Source organism: Canis aureus, chromosome 5 (assembly GCF_053574225.1).
Source record: "Canis aureus isolate CA01 chromosome 5, VMU_Caureus_v.1.0, whole genome shotgun sequence".
Taxonomy (NCBI): Eukaryota; Metazoa; Chordata; class Mammalia; order Carnivora; family Canidae; genus Canis; species Canis aureus.
The window spans coordinates 78,267,816-78,294,962 of record NC_135615.1 but is presented as its reverse complement, the minus strand read 5'-3'; the positions used below and the strand labels follow the sequence as shown (position 1 = coordinate 78,294,962).

At 40.9% G+C, this 27,147-nt stretch overlaps 1 protein-coding gene across 4 annotated transcripts in view; it reads right to left on the bottom strand.

The window, feature by feature from the left end:
• Positions 1–2,698: 2,698 nt before the first annotated feature.
• Positions 2,699–27,147, bottom strand: part of USP48 (ubiquitin specific peptidase 48) — an 86,158-nt gene continuing 61,709 nt past the window's right edge. For 2 of the 4 annotated variants that reach the window (XM_077899242.1, XM_077899243.1), the window contains exons 16-27: positions 25,488–25,612; positions 25,200–25,322; positions 24,840–24,901; positions 24,438–24,548; positions 23,113–23,243; positions 22,702–22,808; positions 17,827–17,931; positions 12,898–13,053; positions 8,815–8,940; positions 7,106–7,154; positions 4,323–4,349; positions 2,699–3,253 (exon numbers count right to left, since the gene is read on the bottom strand). In XM_077899242.1, coding sequence (XP_077755368.1) covers positions 3,231–3,253; positions 4,323–4,349; positions 7,106–7,154; positions 8,815–8,940; positions 12,898–13,053; positions 17,827–17,931; positions 22,702–22,808; positions 23,113–23,243; positions 24,438–24,548; positions 24,840–24,901; positions 25,200–25,322; positions 25,488–25,612 — 1,145 coding nt within the window. In that variant the 3' untranslated portion in view covers positions 2,699–3,230. Of the gene's footprint in view, positions 3,254–3,369; positions 3,592–4,322; positions 4,350–7,105; positions 7,155–8,814; positions 8,941–12,897; positions 13,054–17,826; positions 17,932–22,701; positions 22,809–23,112; positions 23,244–24,437; positions 24,549–24,839; positions 24,902–25,199; positions 25,323–25,487; positions 25,613–27,147 lie in introns of those variants that run through there. The other 2 variants (XM_077899241.1, XM_077899240.1) reach the window with 1 other exon arrangement.

The following is a 27,147-nucleotide window of genomic DNA, read 5'->3' as shown; positions in this document are numbered from 1 at the left end:
TCAACACCCACCCACACACACATGTGCCATACTGAACAGCTGGCGCACTCCTTAGCCCAATTAACTCAACAGCCAGACTTAAAATCCCCAGCAATATTGGTATCTGCACGATGTCTGGGATTTGGGGGCGGTGAACTGTTAGCCTTCAGGATCAGAGATGTGGCTGGTGACACAACGCTGTGCCTTGGAGATGGGTGTGGGGCTCAGGGTGTTGGAAAAAGGGGGAGAATCTCCTTAAAATGAAAATGCTTTCTTGGACTGAACTCTGTTCCCAGTCCCCTGTAACACTGAGCAAACAGAACATTAAAATGCCAAAGAGAAAGGATGGGGTACTCCATGATTCCATAACAGGAAGGACAGGCTTTAATGCTCATTTCACTTCAGCAGCTTGTTTGGACAGAGATAAATCATCCCTCGGGCATTTGAAACAGGTTCTTCAGTACCAGCATCAGCTTCAAATATTAACCAGGGTCTGATCAACAAGGCCGTGACCGCACAGACCACTGCCTGGAAACTGAAGGTAACAAATGCACTCTGGCTTAGGATTTCGTGGAAATAAAGGGACACTCATTTCTTTTTAATTTTGCAGAAAGGTAAGAATAATTCTAAACAACAAGGTTTATTAATACACAGAAATATTCCCCCAGGGAATGAAGATGTCCAAATGGCAAGCTGTATTTCAGGTAATGTCAACAAACTGTACCAGCAGGGCTGTAGTACACATGAGATCGGGCTTAAGGAGCGGTCAGAAATATAAGGGGGGGGGGGGGGGGGAGATCTGAGGCTTCATGTTCCCTTCTACCAAGAATCACTCGTGCATGGCATAAAAAAATCTGATGGGAGTCTCTGTGCTTCAGTGTGGTCACAGCCCGGACAATTGGTCTCCAAATACTTGTTAAGTACACAGGAAGAATTGGGTTTTACATTATACCTTGCACCTGTTTTCCCTGTGCCAAGTGGGGAGGGGGTCAATACAAGGACACTAACATGCATATGTCTCTTGGTAACAATCCCTATTGTGGGTGGGAAAGAGGTCCCAGGACCCAGCCCAAGGTTTCTCAACCCCTAAGACCACAGGAGTGGGTGAGGATGCAAGTCTTGTGTGTCTGGGGCCTGCACTCCTACATTTCCTTTCATATAGAAGTCATCTCTACAACCAATGTGAGCCTGAAATCATGACTGTGAGATCGAGTCGCATGCTCTTCCAACAGAGCCAGCCAGGTGCCACCCTGAGCTCCTGCACTTCTCATAAAGCTTTGCAGCGCTGCTGCTGTGATGAGTAGTGCGGGTCGGATAAGGTAAGTTGTCAGGGCAGGAAGACGACCGCCGTCTGCATGACTGCTGGCTCCTGCTGGACCTGGCCCACTCCCAACGCTGGGCAGAGTTAATAAAGGAGCCACTACAGCACAGAGTGGATTATTCATATTGAAAGACTCCCCAAAAGCCATATTTTGTATCATAGCATAAGGGGAAAAGACTCAAGTAATATATTTTAAAACTGTCATAAACAGCAAATTGGGGGGAAAAATCATTTCTGGGGCTAGACATGTCTCTGTCTTTGTAGGTTAAAGGGAAACTGCTCTGTGAAGTATGAAGTGAACTCGCTCACAAGTCTTTACCTTGGGGCAAGAACAAGTTGCTTGGTATTAAGTTTTATGCTGCAGCTTCACTTCTTTGGAGTGAAATAAAGGACGGAGACCTAAAACTCACAATTAGCTATCGGCAATCTCAACTGAGTGCCTTCCTTGTGCTGACCGACAAGGCGTTAGCAGCTGGTTGCTAGGATGGCGTTCAAGGGTCCTGTGTGCGGCTCTCACTCTCCCACACAGGCTCATTAAACGCCCCCTGGCTCATCAGGGGGCACAGACTGGAGACATTGTAAACAGAGGGGAAAACACAAGAAGTTGTAATTTTACCAAACAGCCACAATTATTCTCATAAATGGAGCTATTCACAAAAGGGATCTGCCAAGGTTACCAGTCCTCAAATTGAAACCTACCTCCCCCACACATTTGAGTTTAAATTTTCAGGGGGACAAACGGTGAGAGTATAGCACTGACCCCAAGGCTTTTTAAAAAAGTGTTTACAAGAGAGACACCCGGAGTCAGCATCTCTGCCATAACCTGTACATACTCATTAGAAAACAGTGAAACCAACACATTTTAGGTTCCATTTAAAAGCACCCCAATATTCTTAAGAATGTTGGATAAAATACACCTCCTCCACACACTTTTCCTTCTTGTTGAAACAAAGTGATCTGAAAGCTCCTTTCTGGGCATTTCAGAAGAATGCTTTCAAAAAGAGAAGCGAGATCCAAGAAATGGTAGACTCAGAGGATAGGAAGAAATAACTTTTATAAAAACCTCATGTTATCCAAATGTACTTCAGTCCACTTTCCTCTTCTGATAAGGTGGTCAGATTTTTCACAAGTGCAAGGAGTACTTGATTTCCTGATTCTGAATTAATAGCAAAACTGCATGAGAGGAATGTCACATGCAATACATGTTTGCCATCATTTTGGAATGCATGAAAGCCAAGGCACTGAACCCCAAACTGAGACACAATCCCTCGCTCCCTGGAGGAGACATGCAGGTGCCTCCTCTTAGACCCAACACTAAGACCATGGGACGGTGTGTAAGGAGGGTACGCTGGAGCCAACACGGAGAATCTAATCTGAAGACACTTTTCCACAATTACGGCAAGTTCTTCACTTTCATGCTTTATTGAAAGTAAAATATGAATCAAAGACAGGTATTGGTAAGCAGGTTATGTCTCTAAGAATTACTTTTTAGTTCAGAGCAGAATGTTGTCCCATCTACTGTGATACAAATCCTTTATGGACCAATGCATCTGGTATGAAACTCGAGCAAGGAAATATAACAGAACTTTATTCCCTCCCGTGACTATAAATCTCGTATGTAAACATGATTTACGGTTACTGCTACTAAACTGGTTCCATCTTCACTTGCCCCCCTCCCGCCCACCACCCTCCCTTAAATATAAAATTTGAAACATTTCCTTCAAGTCTGGTGTCCTTCAGTGCAATCTGCTTTATTTGACATAAGGCATTTGGGACAGTCACTTCGGAAATAGTTCTCCGCCTTTTTGGAAGAGTCATAGAATGGTTTGATTCTTAAATCCACCTTTTCGTTATTGTTAATGCCCTAACATGCCAAACTCCTCTCTTCCCTTCTGGTCATTTCTTTAGCAGTCAGCAATTGTTCAAGAGATTAATGTCCAAGTAGACCAGTACCTGGGAAAAGAAACACACGTGGAGGTACAGTTGGGAACCGAAAATTCCATTTGCCAAGAATGCATCATCAACAGGGAACATCCAACTTAATAAATGATCACAGCAGCCCCTTGACGTTGAAGGATAAAAAAAAAAAATATCAGCAGACTCCAGGCTTTCAGCTAAATCACATTTCTGTTGAAAGCCATGTGTTTCCTACGTGGTATCTTCACACATGTTAATCAGATTCTATTGATGCTTTCATTTGATGGCCATTTTTCATAAAGAAATTTTTTGCTTTGTTTTTGTTTTAACCACATCAGGAGTTTCTTTGTAGTAGTAACGTGTAGACAACAAAGCTGCATTGAGAGGAGGGTTTTATTTAGGCCAGTATCTTTGCTCACTCATTTGCTTTAGCAAATAACCCCTGGTATCTGATTCAAGCTCATTTCTTGGCAGAATCACCAGCTGCCTCGGACCTCTGGAGTAGGCCAAAAAGAATCATGATGGCAACAGTTATATCTGTAGATGTCAAAGGTCTGTATCTGATGAGTTAATAAGTATTGCTGCACCGAACTATAGTGGCCATGATGTGACAACACACCACTGTGTCTCCATCCAAAGTAATAATCCAAGAAATGCCTGCATTCTTAATAGATTAACGAAACCTTTTCACTGTACCAGATATAATTCAGCAAATTCCTTTCCTCTAATTCTTAACAGTGATACACAATCTGTTTTCCGCTAAGATGGGACTGATTGAAGGAACTGGGAAAAGGTAAATGTAAATGTCAAAACACCACTAGCTAATCCCTTAAACTCCCACCCCGCCCCCCTCCACCAAATGAGAAAGGGAAAGTAAGACGGACATCTGGCAGTAGATACTTTGAACACACGGCCCTATCTGAGGCCTGAGTGCTGAAAAAGATAATGAAGAAGCTTGAATAAAAAATGCATTTAACTAAAATTAATTTCAGTCATGAGACTCAGATTGAATTAAATTTTAAAATCAAATTACAGCCTTCGCTTTAAGAGAAAATTACAGTAGGACTCTGACATTCATGAGCAAAACATGACAAATGTAACTTACCTTTAAACCCTTCTTCCGGCATACATACTAGAAAAAAAAGAAGAAGAAAAAGAGAAAAAATTCCAAAATGAAAAGACTGTTGGGATACACAAGAGTAAGATCACTTCGATGTCTAAAGACAAATATTCACCCATAATGATTACCTCTGAAGTTTTGGGTGAGAATAAACAGATGATGATTTTTATTTTTATCAAAGCAGCACACGTACCATCATTAAAAAAGTCCAAACACAGTAACTGGAGCCAGTTTTTGCAGGACACTGGGGGAGGCCTGGAGAAAACCAGGCGACCCGTGTCCTTGAGAGCCGAGTCTCCCGTTTCCTGCCATTTCCACATTCTAGAAGGAACCACTTGTGATTTGGATAGTGCTTTCTTCTGGTTTTTATTTCCAGATAATGTGTTGAGATGACCCTTGAACAACCTGGGGATGGAGGCACTGACCCAGAGCATGGTTGGAAATCTACAGAGCTTTGGACTCCCCTAAATTAACCACTAATACCCTACTGTTGACTGGAAGCTTTCCCAAAGATAGTCATTCATCACATATTTTCTATGTTGCACGTATTACAGACAGTATTATAACAATCCAGTAAACTAGAGGAAAAAAGTGTTATTTCTTTCATTTTAAAGATTTGAGAGAGTGCAGACAAGGAGGGCGGGGGATAGAATCCTGAGCAGACAACCCACTGAGTACAGCTTCATCCCAGGACCCTGAGATGAAGTTAAGAGACCCTTAACCAACTAAATCACCGAGGCACCCCAAGAAAAATATTATGAAGAAAATCATAAGAGAAAATACATTTACAGTGCTGTACGTGCACTTAAAGAAAAAAAATCCATGTATGAGTGGACCTGCACAATTCAAAGCCATGTTGTTCAAGGGTCAACTGTATTGTTATCTCCTTACTTAGATGCTATCTAATACCTTCCTCAAAGAAAAGTAAAAATCCAGTTCTTCTACCACGGCTTATATAGGACCTGCCCCCCAGACCATCTATCCTCCTGACAATTATATTCTCTGTTAAGCCAGTCAGGCTCCGATATTCACGTTGTTTTTATTCCATGAACAGTGCTGACAGTCGGGACTCTTTCGTGTGTCTTGGTTATATTTCCTCTCTGGTGGGGCTTGTCTCATCTTTCTGGAGTTGTTAACTGCTGCATTATTTATGTCTTCCATTTTCTCTGTACCATCTCCAAATCAATCATAAGCTCTTTTAAAGATGGGTAAACCTGCAGACAGCCATCCATCACTTCCACTTTGCCCCCATGGACATCCTTTGCCAAAGCCTGTGCCCCTGGCTTCGATCTGGACATGGGGTGCTCACCTTGCCTACACAGAACTTCTCTTCTGGGATATCCCTTCACCGTCTCCTAGGGCATTTCCCCATGTTGGATCTCTATTAATTGGTTGAACCATTATAATTCATCTTGACTTACACTGTTGTTTAAGAGGAGCACACCCTTCCATAGTATCTTGGCAAATGGTGCATGGGAGAGAAATGTTTTGAGGCCTCACATGTGTTCTCGAAAAACCATTAAGTGTGAGGGTAAAACAAAGTCTGTCTAGTTGTAGGATTCTAGACCGGAATTCAATGTTCCTAGAATTCTGTGGATAACAGCTTGAATCCACCAGTCTACCTTTTTATTCATCCTGTGAATGGGACTCTTTTCCTTCACCTCTAAGGATGCTTTTAGGATCCTTGAATCCCTAGGTTTTCACTGACTACATTAGTCCATGTAATCGTTTTAATTTTGTGAATCCCTTTCGGTTCCCTGAATGTTCCTTCTATCTAGTTCCCTACCTAGGTGGTATCTCCGTATTATTTATAGTAATACTTAAACTTTCTTATGATTCCTGAATCAACTGCTTTCTCTGGGTTGCTTATTTTTTTTTTTTTTAATTTTTTTTTTTTAATTTTTATTTATTTATGATAGTCACAGAGAGAGAGAGAGAGAGGCAGAGACACAGGCAGAGGGAGAAGCAGGCTCCATGCACCGGGAGCCTGACGTGGGATTCGATCCCGGGTCTCCAGGATCGCGCCCTGGGCCAAAGGCAGGCGCTAAACCACTGCGCCACCCAGGGATCCCTCTGGGTTGCTTATTTTAATCTGCTGACAGACACCTTTCAGTTCTGTGCTCTCATTCCATGTCTGGTGGTCTGGAGCTGCCTGTTTCTAACGACTAACGTGTGAGGACTATTCAGGGGGCACCAGAAGGCTTTCCTGAAGGGTACCTGCAGGATGAACCACTTAGAAATTTACCCGTCTGTAGGTGACTTTCTTCAATTGGCCAATATTCCCAAGTGGTATTTTCCGCCCTCCTGTGTGAGGCAGAAGCGGCTGCCAGCATCTGAACAAAAAGCTAAGGGAGCTCTATCTGCTATAAACAGCCTCAATCTCACCTTTGTGGTTTAATTTGTTCAAAGAGCCCGGACACAGGTGTGACAGGAGCAGTGATTGTTGTTGTGGGAGGGGCGGTCTCACTACTTCTGGTCTCAGGCTCTGGAGTCTGAATTAACTTGGGTCCTTGCAGACCTTTTCCATCAGCAGACTTACCTGTACTTCAATTTCCTCAGGGCAGTTAATAATTACTACTCTTTTCTCCGCTTTCCATTTCCCCAATTGTTATAGGCCCATTTCTCTTTTTCTGAGCTTCTCTGATAAATGATGTAACATATCAGGCTATCTATCAATATGTAGAACCTTTTTCAAAGTTAAAAGCTTAGTTAGATGTTAGCTAGTTCTAACACGTTAAGCAACACATTCCTCAAACAAGTTTCTTTACCTTGCATGACGTCATCCATTGCGGCATAATCCGCAATTGGCTCATCAGCCTAGAAAGACAAAGGAAGACAATTCAAAACTTTAAGAAGCGGGAGCCTGGAGCAGGAGCATGCCAGACCCTCACACGGGTCGGACCTGAGTCAATGAGTATTTTACAATCAGACACAGATGTAAGCACTGTCTAGTAGAGAATGGGCTTCAAGCCACAGCCAGTGACGTCCAGGAATAACAGAGGATGCCCATCCCAACAATGACGCACTTGTAGACTCATCACCGCCCAAACTACACATTATCTGTGGCGTTGTTTTCCCACTCCTAAAAACACTTTTCGATGTGGATATGTTTAGATCAACAGAGATTATTAAACTCAGATTGAATTATAGGAGCTAGGAAGCCAGTGGTGACAGTGAGTGTGAATTAGGTGGAAACCAAGTCAGGCCGGTCCCCTAGAAACAGGTTAGCTGAAAAAGACATTTTGTTCCCCCTTGCCACAAGGAACAAAACACCCATTCCCCTTTCAGGACAGAAGTCAGCAGCTGTCCAAGCTTATGGCAGGAGGAGCTGCACGGGCAAAGAGGCCAACAACCAGTGTTGGACTCTACCTGCCTGGTGGCACTGCAAATGCTTACACTGATAAGAGCTGCTTGGAGAATTTTTGGACGTAGAGTCCTTAAGGACGGGGCAACTTTAGGCTTTAATTTATTCATGAGAGAGAGGCAGAGACAGAGGCAGAGGGAGAAGCAGGCTCCATGTGGGGAGCCCGATGTGGGACTTGATACCTGGTCCCCAGCATCATGCCCTGGGCTGAAGGATGCACTAAACCGCTGAGCCACAGGGGTGCCCCAACTTTGGGCTTTTAAAAGAATTCCACAGAACTTACGGTTGCCAAGAAAAGCAAAAAATGAACACGAGGAGGGGGCAGGTTAGGAGGAGGGTACATGGATGTGTGGAGGACTGGGCATGGATGTGCTTCACTGAGGGGCCTAACTGGATCTGCCACCAGAACTGAGGGTCCAGGGTAGGAAAAGTACATATTGCAGTTCAAATACCTGACAAATATTCTACTGCATGGATGACGCTGGAAGCAGTGTGAATTTGATGCGGTAATGTTTGGTACTTCAAAGTAGGGATATTTCTAGCCACCGAGAAACCAATGAGGCAGAGGGAAGCGGCGAAACGCAGCCCCTAATGCAGCCTGCTCAGTGACTCTTCTTTGATGAACTCTCGAAGCCCCTGCTTTCTGAAACACTTCCCACTACTCCTAAATCTACTCTACCTAAAGCCTATTTCCATGCCTTGGACAAAAATCCTATTAAGACAACCAGAAGTATTTTGACTGCTGTAGCCAAACCTCGTGTCTAACATTTATTTCCTAGTTTGACTGGCCCGTACCACTGAGCCAAAGGAAGAAAGAGGATGCTTTAACAGAAGTATGGTTAAGTAATTCTGCTGATCCAGAAGTTTGGGTGGAGGCAACATCTATGATTTTTAACAAATATTATGAAAACCCCACAAGAACCAACGATATCTGGACCTCCTCTCAGTCTCTTGTGGCTCAGCCAGTGCTGGAATCCAGAGGCCAGCAGAAACTCCCAGCAGTCACTCATTACCACACCCTGCCGAGGACTAGATGCGATCTTAACCAGCGTCTACACATGCATGGTCTTCAAAACCTTGTAGAATTTCCTCATGTAAGGAGCCGTTACCTACCTTTAACAAAATGACAGATTCAGGAATGACACCAAGGGTTCCGAGAGTGGCACAGTCATCACTTAAAATCTTTCCATCAATCGACAGATTCTGGTCAAAAGGAGCAACTGAAAAGGCATGCATGATCTGTGCCAATACAAAAGAAAGTCTGTATAAGGCAAAACACTGATATTTATACCCTATTTGAATAAATGAACACATGGGTTCTTTAAACAAAAAACAAGTCTTCAGGGTACAAAAGACACTACTCTCAGCACACTGGCAACACTCCCATTGAGAGTTAATCCCCCCCGCCCAAAAAAAAGGGAGTTAATCCCAGCCCATGTGGGAACATCCTTAGGAGGTCTGGTAGAGAACAATTATACCCACAGAACCTTGGTTCAGCACCTTGCCACCTCCCCAAGAGTGGTGGTGTGGGCTGTCCAAGGAGCAGAAGGTGGACCAGGCTGATATCTCCTCTGGTTCTAAGATTTGGGCAAGGACATCACTATCATTCTCATCATGCCCAGATCCCACATTCTATTATCAAGTCGAGTCCAACTTCTTTTATAAAACCATCTTTAAATTAACCAGCAGGACATCTGTTTTCTTCTTTCAGTCTTAATTCCGTCATCAAGCCTGGACTATATAATTCAGACCTTGGGAACGCTGTAACTTCTCAGTCTTTTCTCCAGGAACCAAATAGGAATTAAGGGAAGGGACCATGTACCCTATTATAAAATGTCTTGCTTCATGTATTTTATTACATGTATGTTTTATTACCCCAATATCCATGATGTTGTAGGAAAACTATTCTAACTTTATACACGCCCTATTCCTCTACTCTTCAGAATGTCAAAGGATTAAGCAGCCCTGAGCCAACTGTGTGAATAATAGGGCTCAAGAGCTTTCCATGCTGAGAAGACTATGACCAAAAAAGCGACTTTAATGATGGCATACAGAAAAATAAGAACCAGGACAACAAACACTGGCCTCTCCTCCCTGTTAGGCGAAAATCTTAACCGGACTTCACAAAATGACATCAGCTCCCATGAAACAAACAGATGGATCTATGGCTAATGTGCATTGATATCAATGATCTGCCTGTGAATCCCTAAAGTATTTCAGCTGAGCAATTAGTACTAACAGGACACTTCTACCTAAGCCAGGCCATTGCAAAGGCATCAGGCAAAAGTAACCAGCCGCAGGTTATCAAATGGAACCTGGGAGGAAGAAAGAGTTTCAGTGGACGTGTCTAGTGCCAACTGAATGTGGGCAATGTCACAGCTACTGGACTGTGGGGACACTTTCCAAGTTTCTCCACATCACCTCTATGAGGCTGGATAAAGCAAATAATACCTCCAGACAGCACCCTCACTGTGGGGCTCATGCTCAGTACTTTATGTTTTGAGCATACACACAAGGGCATTTAATTTCTTTCAACAACTACTGAAGCTTTTATTAAAAGGCCACTGTGAGTTGGAATGCTTTCCTCAGGCTGGAAATAGGAAAGTCAGGGAGTAAACCCACCCTGGAGGGGGTATAGACGGCAAGGGCAAACCATGTCATGGAGATGGTGACAGAGGAAGGCACCTGTCAGATCTGAGGAGGAGAAGAGGAAAGCATCAGTTCTACAGCTGAAGGCTGAGACAGGTTTGTAGCAGAGGTGCTACGAAAGATACACAAGTCTTCACAAGCAAGGAGAAAACGCTCTTTCAGAATGAGGTACAGGACCATTAAAGGCCTGGAGGCTTTTGGTAATTCAAAAATCATAAAAATGCCCAAGTATAATCACTATTACGTATGTGTGTCTGTGAAGTAGGGGCAGCATCCATGATCTATGGAGCACACCAGGAACGAGACCCGGTTCCCTAAAGGAGAGCAGCTTTGGCCTGCTTGCTATAATGCTGGGGAGCAGGGTGAGGGAGGTGGTGGAGGCTAAAATAAGGAAACACAGAGGCAGCAGCTTCAGCTGGGAGCCGTTTAACCTCGGTGCTAACGTTTCCTCCTCCATAAGATGCGCATCAACACCCGCTCAAAACCTATCTTTGGGAAAATGAAATAATAGAATTAAACACTGAACATCTGTGAAAGGAGATGAATCAATTGTACTTCCATTAACTTTACGGTAGAAGAGGTGGATGAATTAATAATCAGGCAAAGCAAGCGTCTTAAGGTTTTAAGCAACTGTAAATGGGCTTGTCTAGAATAAAACATTTACAATTTTATAAAGGTTGTCCTCTTATTAATTTGGAAATGCAATATCCCTGAGAGGAAAGGCTCCATCAAATATAAAAAGGGCATTACATACTTAAAAAAAAAAAAAATCACCCACCACTGCTAACTGAGGGTCACAGGCATACCCATTACATACCCCAATGCTGGCTAGGCTGCCAGGTAAAAGGCCACATCTAGTGCAAGCATTCAAAGCTACCACTACTAAGAGGCGAGAGAAAATTGTATTGCATGGTCCTTTGTATTGAGTCTGGATCACAGTGACCTCAAAGCCCGGGCGAGGGGCGAGAGGAAGGACACTGAAAGGACCCATCTGAGAAGAGCACATCGGGGGTTTCCTTTGAGCTATTGCTTGCTTCTCATAGCAACTCGGTGCAGGTAACATGCTCCTACACAGAGATTTCTGCTGACTTTTGATTTGTTCTTTAAAAATGGCAGCCCATAATAAAAGCAGAAAGCAGCACAGGCTTTTTGAATGTCTTTATCCACAGGGGCTCTTTTTGTAATTTAAAGGTTTTGAATGTTCGAGGTTTACCACTGACAGGCAAAAGGCCGGTGACAGAAACAAGCTTTCTCAGATGTAAAAGGTACAATAACAGAGTAAAGATATTATGCCAACACGTTTATTTTCAGAGCTACGGGTTCAACCAAGGGAAATACTGTTCCCAGGACAATCTGGAACATATAACACCCTCAAAGGAAGCCTGTACTTTTGCCTCAATTACAATGATAAATATCAGCAAGAAAAAAATGCAGAAACAGTAAACTATGCCACATGAAAGTAGCAAAGAGGGAAATTTGGTCAACTTTTTGGATATATATCAGTGCCTGAAACAGATTAGGAGCCAAATTTTCTTCATGGACATCTTGAACTTATCAGCCCCTCTTGCCTAGGTCTTGAGACATATCGTTGCCATGTTCGTTTATTCTACTTCAGTATTGATACCAAGGAATTAGTGCATCATGAAGCATTTTCATGATGCCTACACTGCATTCAGTGAACTGATGTGGAAACCAACGCTTGCTTTTTGTGGGGTGGGGGGTGGAGTAAGGAGGTAAATAATCAAAAATGAGTATTTAAAAACACCATTTGGAGAACACCACTGCAAAGAAAGGTAAAGGTAACTTTAAAGTTCTATCAATCTTACCCCACTCCCGGTATAATCAATCAATCAAATAAAATTCTATCAAGTAGATTTATCTGATACCAAAAATATTGTGACAATTCCAGACTCGTTGGAGTGTATAAACAATGAAGTCGCTGCCTTTTAATTCCCCTTACGTTTCACAGCACATCATGGTAATCAGCTTGATACCTATCAATTGGTCAAAGGAAAACACACAGCATGAGGACTGAGGGACCGACTATCCTGGAAACACACTCTGGGCAGCAAGTGCAATGAATCTCAATGTTTCTCATGATTTGAAAGCTACTCAGAACTTGTGCAAGTTTTCAGAACTCAAATCACTTTCACCTTCACAGAAAGATTCTTGGCGATTTTGTGTGGTTTAAACAATTTTTAAATTTTTTCAAGTAATCTCTACACTCAAAGGGCTTGAACTCATGCCTTGAGACCCGGAGTCGCATGCCCTACAGACTGAGCCAGCCAGGCACCCTTGATTCTTGGATATTTTTAAAACTTTGAGTCTTTCTAAAAGAAAGGGTTATTCCAATTTAGGGGCCCTGTAGGCATGATTGTGAAATCAAAAGAACCCCCTTTGAGTGGACTAATACCATGAGCAGACAGAGGTTAACATGGCCAACTGTGAAAGAAAACAGAGAAATACGTAAACATAGGGGAAAGCAGGAACTCATGAAGGTCCTCAGGGTCCAGAGCATATTTAAAACAAAAGTTGTATTTTCCTCACCTGAATTTTCAATTCTTTTAACGTTTGATTAGCAGAAACAAGAAGTGCTTTCTCACCACGAACTTTTCTATGTCGCATACTGCGCCGAATAACTTGCTTTTGATAGGCTATATAATTTTGATGGGTGATCTTTTGTCGCTTTGTTCCTCCATTGCTCTGTAATAAAAGATCCAAAACAAACAAAGCACTGAAATTACCCACTCTGTGACCCACGCAGCTAAGTTCATTACGTAGGCAAAAGCAGTTTACTTACTGGTCTCGACCATTTGACATCAGTGTCAACAAGGAGTAGAAACTTACTGGTGGTTTCATACTTAGCCAGCTCACACAAAATTGGAGGGGGAAAAAGTTCGAGGGAGATATACCTCACTACATGTATGCTCCAGGCTATCATTACAAGAAGACATTTAAAAGCAAAATGCTAAGCCTGACCTTAAATCAGAAAAACATACATCTGATAAACTAAAGAACCTTTAAGATTATTAAATTTTATTTGTGAATCCTAACATTGTATCAAAATCTCCTTCCCTTTTGAGAGTGGCATGGAAACTAAGTGTAAACAGCTGAGGACTTGAAAACAAAAGACAGTATTAATAAAGAATCAAACTTGGTTAACTAAAAACAGGATGGCATGTTGTTCCCTGACAGGATCACCAAGTAGCTTTATCTGTGAAATCTTGGAAAATACGAAACCTGAGACTAATCAAACATTTATATTCTATTGCCAATGGACAGGAAATATAAAGAACAGAGAAATTAACATCAGTGATATAAGGAGGCAATCAGCTGAATCCAGGAAGTGGGACAATCTACAAAAAATGAAACTGAGATCTACTTAAATAACAAAGAGGAAAACAAAGGAGTTGAGGAGGTAGGACCAATATTCTAGATATAATGAACATATACTTTGACTGGATGCTGGTTTGAAGGGAAAATATTTGTGATAGTTGCAAATATCTGAATATGGGTAATATAGAACACTGGGTTAGTTACAGGTTGATATAAGTATTTAAAAGTGAAAAGTCATGATGAATACCATTTACCCAAAGATATACAAAATGTACAGGTATACATGAGTACAGAATTCAAAATGTAGCAGGCCAAAAAAAAAATTATAGGTAAAGACTCAACTGTCTTCCTAAAATACTCCCATAAAGAGGTTCATTGTCAAGAGTCTTTTAACCAGGCCAAGGAATGAGAGAAACAAGATTCTTTAAACAAATTTTTTCCCCTGCTTTAATTAAATCTGGATGAGGTAACCCCCAGGCCATGGCTCTGTTCTTTGCAGTTGTCATTGAGTGTTAGCTGTGCATAAGGAGAGCGGTTTAGGGGTCATTATGGACACACATGCCACATCCTCATTACTAACAGAGCTCCAGAGATTTACACAGCAGAGGAGGATCAGGAAGCAAGCACAGAAGAGCACTGGCTCAGGGTGACACCCGCTGGCTATTCACTGCACAAAGATAGGTTTGGCTTTGGCCCTGGCTATATAGAGGGTCGCAAATGGTTCTAATATTTGTTAAGAAAAAGTTGTGCAGAAGGGGGAATTAAAAATAAACAAAAAGGTATTATCATTTTCCTCAATCTCAATGGTTGAAAGGAAGCTGCAACTAATCCCACAATTAGGAAGGATAAAAATAGCTGCAACAAAACAAAATTGTACTGTAGACATACAAAACACAACCAAATGACAAATCCCTGGACATTAAGCAAGATATATACTTTTTAAATGGCTCTTTAAACAGGTCTAAAAGCTTTTCCCAGAATTATTTTTTTCCAAAAAAACAAAAACAAAAAATACCACATAGAATTTAAATCCAACTTATCTGACAAAAAACAGCTGACTGCTTTTAGATGGCTTTCAATTACCTAAGTGATATCCAACCCCGGATGCATCATTAACCTGTATTGTAGAAAATGTCCAAGTCAAAGGGACTGGGTTGATCTAGCTTAGAAAAAAGGGGAGGGGGATTTGTTTCTCCCCATTAAGGATACACAGAGATGCACCATGTCCTATCATGGGGATTTAAAACAGCAGTTGCAGTCACCACGCACTAAGATACTGTAACACGTTACAAAGATAATGTCAGGATGCTGAAGTTCTGAAAGGCATGACATTCTTCTGGGACCATCTCCTCTTCTAAAGGAAGGACACACTTCAGTTTTTTTTTTTGAGGACTAAAATATTTAAAACATTCCAGAGTATTTTACAATATCCAAACAAGGACAGAGAAGACAGGAGAAAATTATAATGTATATTTAAAAGAAATGCCAGCATAAAAAGCAATGTTTCCCAACATTCTCTGTCTTATTTGTAAATATGAAATCTGTTGTCATCCACAACTGAGAAAAGTAATTCCACATCCACTCTGTAAAAATTGCTGTGGTTATAACCACAATGAACAAAACTAGACATTCAAAAAAACTGGCTTCCCAAAAATCTAAATCACTTGAAAATATAAAGAGTGTTTTAAACAACTCAGGGTGAAAAGCAAAGCTTGAAATAACAGAAGCTAAGGACAATGTGAACATTTACCAAGTTTACCAGAAGAACAGAAAATGAGTCACTGACAACGGACTTGGAAAAAAGATGAGATTTCCAAATTATTAAACCATACTTCCAAGAGATAATCATTGAAACAGTATCATACTGCCAGCCAAGCAATGAAAGAGAAGATGGATATGTTCATGAACCAACATGCCTATGATTTTTTTTAAAGATTTTATTTATTTATTCATGAGAGAGAGACAGAGACAGACAGAGAGGCAGAGACACAGGCAGAGGGAGAAGGAGGCTACATGCTGGGAGCCTGACGTGGGACCCGATCCCGGGTCTCCAGGATCACACCCCGGGCTGAAGGGAGCACCAAACCGCTGAGTCACTGGGGCTGCCCATGCCTATGATTTTAATGCAGCAACTAAAATGAGCAAAATGAGTCTGTGGATCTGTGAATTGCAAGATGGATGGGCTGGGACAATGGGGACATGAGAAGAGTTGATGACAAACACGGTTAGAAGCTGACCACAAAAGATATGTTTCCAAACTCCAATCAAGAAATCAACTCAGGGGGATGCCTGGGTGGCTCAGCGGTTAAGCCTCTGCCTTCAACTCAAGCGTGATTGCAGAGCCCCAGGATCGAGTCCCACATTGGGACTCCTGCCTGGAGCCTGCTTCTCCCTCTATGTCTCTCTCTCTCTCTCTCTCTCTGTGTCTCTCATGAATAAATAAATAATATCTTTAAAAAAAAGAAATCTCAAAAACCATCCCCAAAAAACTGAAGACCTACATCTTCAGTGGTCTGATTAAGCACAGTATTTATAACATGTCGTCAAAATTTGGTCTGCGTTACCGTAAAACGTATGGTTCTGCCTTATTGCTAAAGCAAAGGGGGAGTCCAGTGCTACCCGCAGCACAAAGGAGACTGGAGTGGCTGGTCCTGGTCAGCAGGGTGATGCACAAAGTGCTTGTTACTCTCCTTCCAGAGGTATTCACAGGGAGCATTTTAGGAGCTCCAAAAAGCCAGGAAATAAAAATATGGATACCTCTGTACCAGCTGGAAAACTACTAGTAACAAGTACATCACAGAGACCAAGGTTCAAGATAAGAGGGCTTTTCAGGCTTTCTTAAATGTTGAAAATTAAGTAACACGATCAGTGTATACAGACAGCACAACAAATCCAGATAGTTCTGCCTCGGGCACAGAGACGGAGATAGCAGATGGCCCGTATAACACTTTTATTCCTTTAGGAAGAAAGTTAATCATAACGTGACTACTGCATTTTAGCAGTAAATAAAGAAAATTGTCTCATCGGTTAAAACTACACTCTTTTTAGGACAGAAATTTGATGAAATTTAAAGTATTTATAGACACCCTGGAGGGACACCTGAGTATCTCAGTGGTTGAGCAGCTGCCTTTGGCTCAAGGCACGATCCCAGGATCTGGGATTGAGTCCCACATTGGGCTCCCTATATGGAGCCTGCTTCTCCCTCTGCCTATGTCTCTGCCTCTCTATCTCCCATGAATAAGTAAATCTTTTAAAAAAAAAAAAAGAACACCCCGGGCAGTCCAGTGGCTCATTGGTTTAGTGTCACCTTCAGCCCAGGGCCTGATCCTGGGGTCCCAGGATCGAGTCCCACGACAGACTCCCTGCATAGAGCCTGTTTCTCCCTCTGCCTGTGTCTCTGCCTCTATGTGTGTGTGTGTGTGTGTCATGAATAAATAAATAAAATATTTTAAAAAAAAAAGGACACCATCATCTGACTTTGAGATGCTGAAACATATCTACACCATATATTAACCATATTCCCATGTTATTTCATGTTTTTAAGATACTTTTCTACAATATCACTATGAATACACAGAATATAATCAAGCAACCAAATAGGAAAATCATTACAAAAATATTAACAAAATACACAGAAAATAGGCAATTTTAACAGAAAAAAATTTATCATGATGAAATACAAAAATACTAATGCTAAGCTGGTCATTTAACTGACACTTCAGAGACCCAGAAATCCCTTCTATAAACTCCATTAGTAAGATAACAATATATTTTGCTTGTAATGAGAAAACTAAGATAATTTTTTCATACTTCTATAATCCATGGCTGAACAATAAACCGAGATATATATGATTCTCATTTTAGTCTTCTTTCCCAGCTAAAGGACTAATCATTGTATTACATGTTAACCTAACTCAGTGGCAACAAATATACTAATTCTGGAATAATGCAGCTTATAGATGCTTGAGAGAAATCAAGGTTACAACTGTGTGCCATCAAAACGAAGGAAAGACTGGAAACAAAGAAAGGAGCAGAGAATCAAAAGTCCCACGGAAGGTACAGAGAGATGTCTAGGGACACAAAGTGGCTGATTTCAGAATGGCAGAAGGTAGGACAATGAAAAGCAGCTTTGACACATACTTGATTAAAATCTGGATCTTTTTCTCCATCTGGTTTAGCTTCTTCCTTATCCTCCTCTGTTTCGGAACTACTCACATTCAGCTCTGGAGCTGAATCCTTCATCACCTGAATGCAAACAAAGAGAAGATGGGTCAGACACTTGCAGGGTGTGGGAGCTTTATCAATGGTGGGATAATATATCGGGCAGAAGTTCAAGACCCAGTGGCTGGTTCTTGTCTTTTAACATGTTCGTATTTACTTTTTATCCTAGGAATTGCTCATGTGTAATGTGGTCGCCATAAACAAAAGCAGTATGTGCAGAAGTTGTTATTATTATTATTATTATTATTATTATTATTATTATTATTATTATTATTATCGGGCCTTTACAATGTTATTTTGCAGAAGTTCAAAGAAGTCCCCAGCACAGGCACTATCAAACTATTTAGACATTGGGAACCACAATATTTCCTTAAGATCGAGAAAGGGAAGGATGGAGGAAAGACTCATTTATGTTATGAAATACATAACTCAAAATAGGGGTGCCTGGGTGGCTCAGTCACTTAAGCATCTGCCTTGAGCTCAGATCATGATTCAGGGTCCCGGGATCAAGCCCATGTTGGGCTCCCTGCCTAGTGGGCAGTCTGCTTCTCCTACTACCCACTCTCCCTCCTGCTCATGCTCTCTTGGTAGCTCTCTCAAATAAATGCAATCTTTCCCCAAAGAACTCAAAATAAATAATAAAACCTTTCATAAGTTGGAAATGATTTTAGATACCAATATATACAAGGACTAATAGGCACAAGACTAGTCATTGACACTAACTTCATTTTCTCAGCAAAGCAGGAAAGAAATAAAGTTCAATGTGTGAAGCAGAACCAAAGAGCTTCAAGAGCACACTTTATGAATTATCCCACTAAAACAATGTGTTTGGTTAACAGTCATCAAATACAATATAGTCTAGTCTTGAATTCCGTGAATCCTGGAATCAAATTAATGACATGCCCAGAGATCTGGGTCAGGATCTACCTAAGATCCATTCTTAATATATATAATAAAATGTTCCAAATTCGATCCACAGCAAGATTGATTGATTTTTTTGATTTATTCAGAGGCAGAGAGAGAGAGAGGCAGGCAGAGACACAGGCAGAGGGAGAAGCAGGCTCCATGCAGGGAGCCCGATGTGGGACTTGATCTCCAGGATCACACCCCAGGCTGCAGGCAGCGCTAAACCACCGCGCCACAGGGGCTGCCCCACAGCAAGTTTTAACACACTGGCTCCCAAAATACACCAAAATCTGTCTACTTCATCTACTCTGAGAGAAGAGTACAAGGGGCTCTAAACTGGCCTTTCTTATTCCTGTTCTGCTCTTGCCAATTACAAACACAGTGAGGGTGACATCTTTAAAGCACAAAACTATTCGCACCACGACGTTCCTTGCAACTTTCCAGTGACTTGAATCTATAACTCAGAATCCTAGAATCCTTGGTATCATGTACAAACTATGATAGCTTTTAGTCCTTGCCCTATTTTACTATCCTTCATTGGAAAAACACTCGTGAATACTAGTAGTGTTACTTGAGAGAGACAGAACACAGGAGTGGGGAACTGTGTGTGTGTGTGTGGGGGGCAGACAGTGAAGCAGACTCCCAGCTGAGCAAGAAGCCTGATGTTGGGCTCAATCCCAAGACCTGAAGATCATAAACCGGGGCAGGCACCTCTGGCTTTTTAAATTTAAATGAATTAAAAATTCAGTTCCTCAGTCACCATAGCCACATTTTCAGTGCTTCACATCATCTGTGGCTATTGCTACCACAGCATACAGCGAAGACAGAATACTATCACTGCAGAAAGCTGGATTGGACAGTGCTGCTCTACACATAACTCTATTGCTTCAGTACATTAGATTTACCACTCTACCAGAAGTACAGAGGTCCATTAAAGGTACAGAGGGGAAATTATGGAAATGAGTAAAATAACTCTCCCAAGATGCATTTCTTTTCCATTTCCCATCTAACACTTCCACCTTCACCTTGATTAGTCTCTCCCCACTTTACCCTGCTAGATTTCCTTCAAAAACATTCATTCCTGTTTAGTCATCTTAGGAGTTTATAAGCATATTCCTGTTTGTTTATTTTACGGGATGTTCTACATCTTTTTGAAATTGAAGTATAATTAATGTATCAGGCTATACCAGTTCCAGGTGTGACATTTGTGTACACTGTAAAATGATCACCAGAGTAATGGTTACCATTAAAAATTCTTTTATTGTGATAAAAATTTTCTTTCAAGGTTTTATTTATTCATGAGAGACGGGGGGGGGGGAGAGGGGAGAGGAGAGAGAGAGAGAGAGAGAGAGAGAGAGAGAGAGAGAGAGAAGCAGGCTTCATGTAGGCAGCCTGATGAGAAACTCAATCCTGGGTCTCCAGGATCACCCCCTGCGCCAAAGGGATGCGCTAAAGATTTACTTTCTAAGCAACTTTCAATTATGCAATATTATTGACTATAGCTACCACTATATACATAGATTACATGCTCTATATACCCACGACTTATTTATTTTATTGATTTATTGATTTATTGATTTATGAGAGAGAGAGAGAGAGAGAGAGAGAGAGAGGCAGAGACATAGGCAGAGGGAGAAGCAGGCTCCATGCACTGGGAGCCCGACGTGGGATTCGATCCTGGGTCTCCAGGATCGCACCCTGGGCCAAAGGCAGGCGCTAAACCGCTGGCCACCCAAGGATCCCACACGACTTATTTTAGAACAGCCATTCTTTTTTAAAGGAAGAGTAAGATTTTTTTTTTAAGATTTATTTGACAAAGTGAGAGAGAAAAAGCAGGGGGAGCACTAGGCAGGAGGCGGCGCCACGTGGAGTAGGGAGCTCAACATGGTATTCGATACCAAGACCCCAGGATCATTAAATGAGCCAAAGGCAGAAATTTAACAGATTAGGGCATCCAGGTTCCACTGATTTTTTTTTTTTCCCTATGCTCAAGGTAGGGCTTGAATCCACAACTCTGAGATCAAGAGTCACATGGTCTGGAAATGAACCAGGGTAGGTTCTTTGCAACTGATTTTTTTTATGTATTAATTTTTGTTTCCTCTGACTTGTTTATAACTTCTAGTACTTATTGGTGAAGACTCTAGGGTTTTCCATATATAAAATCAAATCATGTACAAACAGTGAGTATAATTTTTTCCTTTCCAGTCTGGATGCTGGATGCTTAAATTTCTTTTGCCACCTCACTGCTCTTGCAAGGACCTCCCATTTTATGTTGAATACAAGCCGTGACAATGGACATCCTCGTTCTTAATCTTAAGGCTAATGTTTCCCTTCCACCACTGAGTATAATATTAGCTGTGGGCGGGTAATATGGGACCTGTATCATATAGGATTACGTTCCATCTCTAAGGAATTTGTTGAGAGCTTTTAATATAAAGCGAAATTGAATTTTGTCAACTCCTTTTCTGCATATATGGAGATGATCATGATTTTATCCATTTTATTTATTGGTGCCTCATGTTGAGAGATTTGCAGATGAATCATCCTTGGAATAATTCCCATCTAATCACAGCGGAAGTTCATTTTAATATACTGTTAAATTTGGTTTGCAGATCTTTTGTTGGTGATTTCTATATTGACGTCCACAAGGGATATTGGCCTGAAACTTTTTTAAGGAGGTACCCATGATGGCTGAAAAGTAAGTTTGGGAACACTCCCTCATCTTCAATTTTTTGGAAGAATGTGAGAAGGATTAGTATTAAATCTTCCTGAATGTCTGGTATAATTAAAAAAAAATTTTTGGGGGGGGGGGGGTGTGCCTGGGTGGCTCAGTCAGTTAAGCATTTGCCTCTAGCTCAAGCTATACTATCAGGGTCCTGGGACTAAGCCATGCATTGGGCTCCTTACTCAGGAAGGGTCTGCTTCTCCCTCTGCTCCCTGCTTCTGCACATGAATTGTGTCTCTCTCTGAAATTACTAAATCTTAAAAAAAAAAAAGAATTCTTGTGGGCAATAGCAAGGTGGAGAAAGTAAAAACTAGTCCTGACATGGGGCCCCAGTTCCTGAAGAGTCCCAATGAGCATTTGTGTTTGACAGATACTTTAAGATTAACAAATGAGGGGCACCTGGGTGGCTCAGTGATTGAACATCTATCTGCCTTTGGCTCAGTTGTGATCCTGGGCTTCCAGCATTGAGTCCTGCACCAGGCTCCCTGCAGGGAGCCTGTTTGCCCCTCTGCCTGGGTCTTGGCCTCTCTCTGCGTCTCTCATGAATAAATAAAAACTTTTAAAAATAATAATTTTTAGAAAATGAATTCTCTCTGGTATAGTTCTCACAATGCCTTTTCTCCTCAAGAAGGAGTTCCATATTTCTGAGACCCCTACCCATGGCAGGTTGCTGTGCTAGTAATAGGGGGTGGTGTTTTTGTTGAGATCTCTGCTTCTCCTATCTATCTTGATGTGACTCCTTCATCCTTTGTGGAACAGCTGTATATTCAGTTCAAGTTCTTTTCAGAGATAATTATTCAGTAAACAGCTGTAGATTTGCTGTATCCTGGGAAAAGGTTCTGTTCAGAATCCTCCTATCCTGCCATATTGAACCACCACCCTTTTTTGGGTTTGTTCTTAATCTTACTCATTAGAAACATACATTCTTGAGGTCAGGTACCTGGTGTCTCTGCTTTACCACCATAGTCCCTCAATATCAAGACCGTTCGTGGCACACAGCTTACATTCTTTGTCATGTGTATCAAATTAATAACTGACCAAATCCACATAAAATCATATAACTTCAGTTTGAATTCTTAAGTCAAGTAGCTCAAAGGAAATAAAAATGTGAGCCCAGGTAGGCCTCAATTATTACTAGTCATGGCCATGAAAGGGACTGGTACCTTTTTGTTATCCACAACTTTATGGACATAGATGGTGGCTTGAGTATATTCACGTAGGTCCCTCTGCTGTTGACACAATAAGCCCTCTCTGCATTCTGGACAGAGTTCTAAAAAACAAAACAGAAGTAGCTGAGGAATTAATTTCACAAAACCAAAAGTCTATAAACACACAGCAAAGTTACCAGTGAGTATTCAATAATTATTATTCTTATTTTCTATTATTGTTTTATTCCTTTATATATAAAGAATACCAGTAAAGAAATTCATTTATTATCAACTAATGAACATACAAATAATAGGATGTCTAATATGTAATTCCAACCAGGGTATATGAGTTTGGACTCACACATGATCTTTAATTTTAAGTAGGGAAGACAACAGTGACATACTCTCCTTATGAAAAAAACTTACTTGGTTCAGAAATATACTGTGTTTCTGAAGGGTTTACATCTCCCACTTCAGTTCTTATGATTTTAATTACATGATCCACGACAAAGAGCTTTTGTATCATCTGCCACTCACTGGGCCATATGAGAGCTATACTGTGCAAAAAAACACAACATGCCTTAAGACACATGGAAACTAAGACAACTAACATAATCCATTAGTCTCTTGAGAGCAATCCCAAGTTCCCAAGACCAATATTTAATACAGAAAGTTAAAGATGCATCATCCTCAATAACGAACAGTTTTCTTCATATAAGAGGGTGTTATAGCAGTGAAATGCAAGACTCAAGTTATAGGAATCAACATGGCTAAATCCCAAATATGAAAGTAAACTAAGTTGCAGAATGACAAATACTGTACGATGTCCATTTATAGCAAACATTTTTAATATGCAAAATATTACTTTTTAAGTAGTACTTTCTGGGCAGGATAACCCTCAAATTCAGACTCAGTTATTGTGAGAACATAGAGAAGAGGAGGAAGAGAAGATATATTAAGACTGAGGGGCCTTCAGTTTTATCTGAATTGTTTAACTTTTTAAATTAGCTGGCACATACATTTTTCTGAGTATTATAGATATTTTCCTGGTGTCTACCATTTACAACACTCCTTGCAAAGAGGAAGGAAGGGATAAAAAAAGAGCTAATGGAGAACTTACAAGGAAAAATTAATGGTAAGCTTCCCTAAATTATGAGACAGTTATCAACATAAATCGTAAACACCCTACCTCTGAGCTTAGTCCCAAAGGAACTGTTACTTGTGTTCTTAATATTCACTGTTTATAAGCAATGTCAGAGAGTTTATATATTCTCTTACATAGTTTTCAATTATTTGAAAAGGTAAAATGGGAACATCAGGTGACTTTCAGATGTCAGCCCTTTTGGAAGCACTTGAACAGTGGGTGGCACAAATATTTTAACTTTAAGACCCCAGAATTGCAGATGACCATCTCACTGGCTCTGCTCTGCCGGCTGCAGGAAAAGCAAGTACGACAGAGAGCATGGTGATTACAGGATGCTGCAAAAGGTCCACAACTTGGATGAAGAAAACCAGGGCTCTGGGAAGGTAGAGACCAAGAGCAAAGCTGCCTTGGGCAGCTTCTAGCATTCTGTAGGGAAGAGGAGTTGGTTTTTTTTGTTTTTGTTTTTTAGAGAAGTGCTCACTCTAGCAGAGCTTATCAAAGGACAAACCCCACAATTCAGCAAAGGCTTAGATCCCGCACATACACTGTGTCAGATGCAAAATTACCATTCTAATTCGCTAGATAAATCACAAGAGAAGAAACTCACAGTTTAGAATCTTCTTTGGTCATGGAAGCAAATGTAAACATGAGTCCCCCATGGGGGCACAGAAGAGCACTGTTTCCAACCGATGACACTGGACTACATCTTGTAGGTTTTCTACTCAAGTGAGACAAAGAGGAGCAATATTGCTTCACTACAGCAATCACTCAAGATGTTTAAGGTATTTTTAAATAATAGATATATTTAAAAGGATAGTCTAGTAGTTAAATGTGTTTTCTTAAGAACATTCATTTAATGTAAACAAAAGAAAGCTTTTAGTACATGCTTAAAAAGTAACCAAAGTTACTGTGATCAGAATCTGTAATTCTTAAAAAAAAAAAAAAGAATCTGTAATTCTTAAAAATCCTAGTATAAACAACAATAAAAATGGAAAATTTGGAGCTCTACCTAACAAATTTACGCCATTCTTCTACGAAGAATTGTGACACAATGTAGAGGACATCCGTTTCCTGGAACAGAACCACACACAAATGCCCATTATCTCACTGTACCCTTAGCATAAATCTTTTAGGCAAAATGTTTTTTCATATACTATGATTCCGTTTCTTCAAGTTTTATAAATTTAGCCCAAATATAAACCTCTGTCAAGAGGCCAAAGTCTAGAATAAATCCCCCAATTAGAAAACTAAACCATGAGAATCAGAGAGATGCTCTTGGTTGTTCTGCAATAGTTCACTGGGAATTTGGCAAGAACCTTCAAAACGTAAAATGTATTCATTCCATCCTCCTTTGTGAGGATCACTATACCTCTGGCCAGTTACTGAGACAGGGTCTGTTCTTGTCCTGAAACAGATTTGGAAGAGAAGTCTTTTGCTCATTTGCAATCATCTTATGTAAGGCTTCATTTTCTTCCCCTTCTCTTTCTAAAATCTGCAAGAGAATGAAACAAGAAGCAATCAGCCACCCCCTACCGACATTAAAGGACTTGCCCCCTCCCTACTCCTCCCTACAAAAGCACAATGTCAGTTCTCTGGGGGAAAGTCAATCCAGGGGGCGGCATGTGATTCCTACACAGGGCAGCTCAACATCCAGTACCTTGCACTGTGAACAGCATTCTCTGTAACTTGGAAACTCGGGAGCCTTTGGAAAATACTGCTGCAGTTTGCTCCAAGCCTCTTTAGAAACAAGTCTTCTTTCATTTTCAGATATGCATAACTCCCCTGAGTTAAAAAAAAATTTTAAATAAATTAAAACTTCAACAAGGTTAGTATAGACCCTTCTAAAATTTTATTTCCTGTTCCTTTGAACTAAGAAAAAATGTATTCTTCTTTCCTATGATTATCTGTTTCCTTAGTTTCAAAAATGTCAAAACTTCACCTTTAAGGTTCTTAATTCTAAAGAAGCTAGCCATTGCCATAGGTCCTTAATCTACATCTGTGATTGAAAACCAAGCAATTAAAAATACAGGGGACTAGAGCCATGCACTTCCCATCTTTCTTCCTGCCACTGAAGGAAGCAATTAAAGGGGCTTCTGGGGATCCTAGTAACCTTTGCCAGGGCAGAGGTTGTTGTTCAAGAGCAATGTACCTCGAGTCACACTCAAAATGCCACACTTATCTACACGTTTTCTTTTGTCCCACCTGAGAGATAATTTTCAAGTTTGAGTCCAATCTTACCAGAATCATTGTTGTACATTATCAAAGTTTAATAAAGCAAGCTCCATTCAATCAGAAAACCATCTCGGAGTCAAAATCCAAATGGTTTCCTTGCTACAGCCCTCACCCCAATCCCTAAGGATCTTTAAAACTCCCAGGCCTGGATGCCCCGGTGGCTCAGTTAAGACTCTAACCTTTGGTTTTGGCTCAGGTCATGATCTCATGGGTCACTGGATTGAGCCCGAGTCAGGCTATTCACTCAAGCAGGGAGTCTGTGGGAAACTCTCTCTACCACCCCATGCTCGTTTTTTTTCTTCCTAAAGTAATTCTTTAAAAATGAATAAATAACTTAAATCATAAAAAAAATCCAAGAGGGAGAGAATATTAGTCAGGACCACTCTTGCTCTTTTCAGACCACAGCAATGCCCAAGCAGTGGTGACCACCATCTCATGGGCCCAACGCCGGTTTATAGTTTCATACTCACATCCAGCTTTCGGGGGTCCATCTCCCTTCTCTACCCTTCTCTCCCTTTATCCTTCTACTTGTTGTTTCAGCTGCTCCCAGTTGATAAATTAGTGAACTGTACTTATGTGCAGTTATTACCTTAAAAACCATCTCTAAGGTTTCAAGGCCATACATTTGTTTCTACCCCTTTAACTAAGAAAAATAAAGCCAGTAACTTTTCAAAATACCATATCATTTTTTACTTTATAGGTTCTATGTAATAAACAAACTGAGTGAAAAAAAATTGACATAATGAGTCCCTACTATAGTTTGTTTATGATGATGCTGGGATACAACCTCAGTTCTGTCTTGTTAAAATCCTCTAACCCCTCAAAAGGCACTGGCTTACCCTCTCTTTTTCAGCTTCGAATAATCACAAGATTACTTCGCTTTAGAAAAAATTATCAGAGAAAAATAGATCACACGGTAAAAATTAAATTTCTTTCTGAGTAGGCTGTTGACTTCAATTTCAGGAGGTCATGAAGACCTACTCCAATACGTCTATCCTCAGATACAAGCAGGGAACTTTTTTAAGGTTTATTGGATTACCAGATTCTAATTTATTGCATCTTTATGGTGAAATACAATGCCGCCG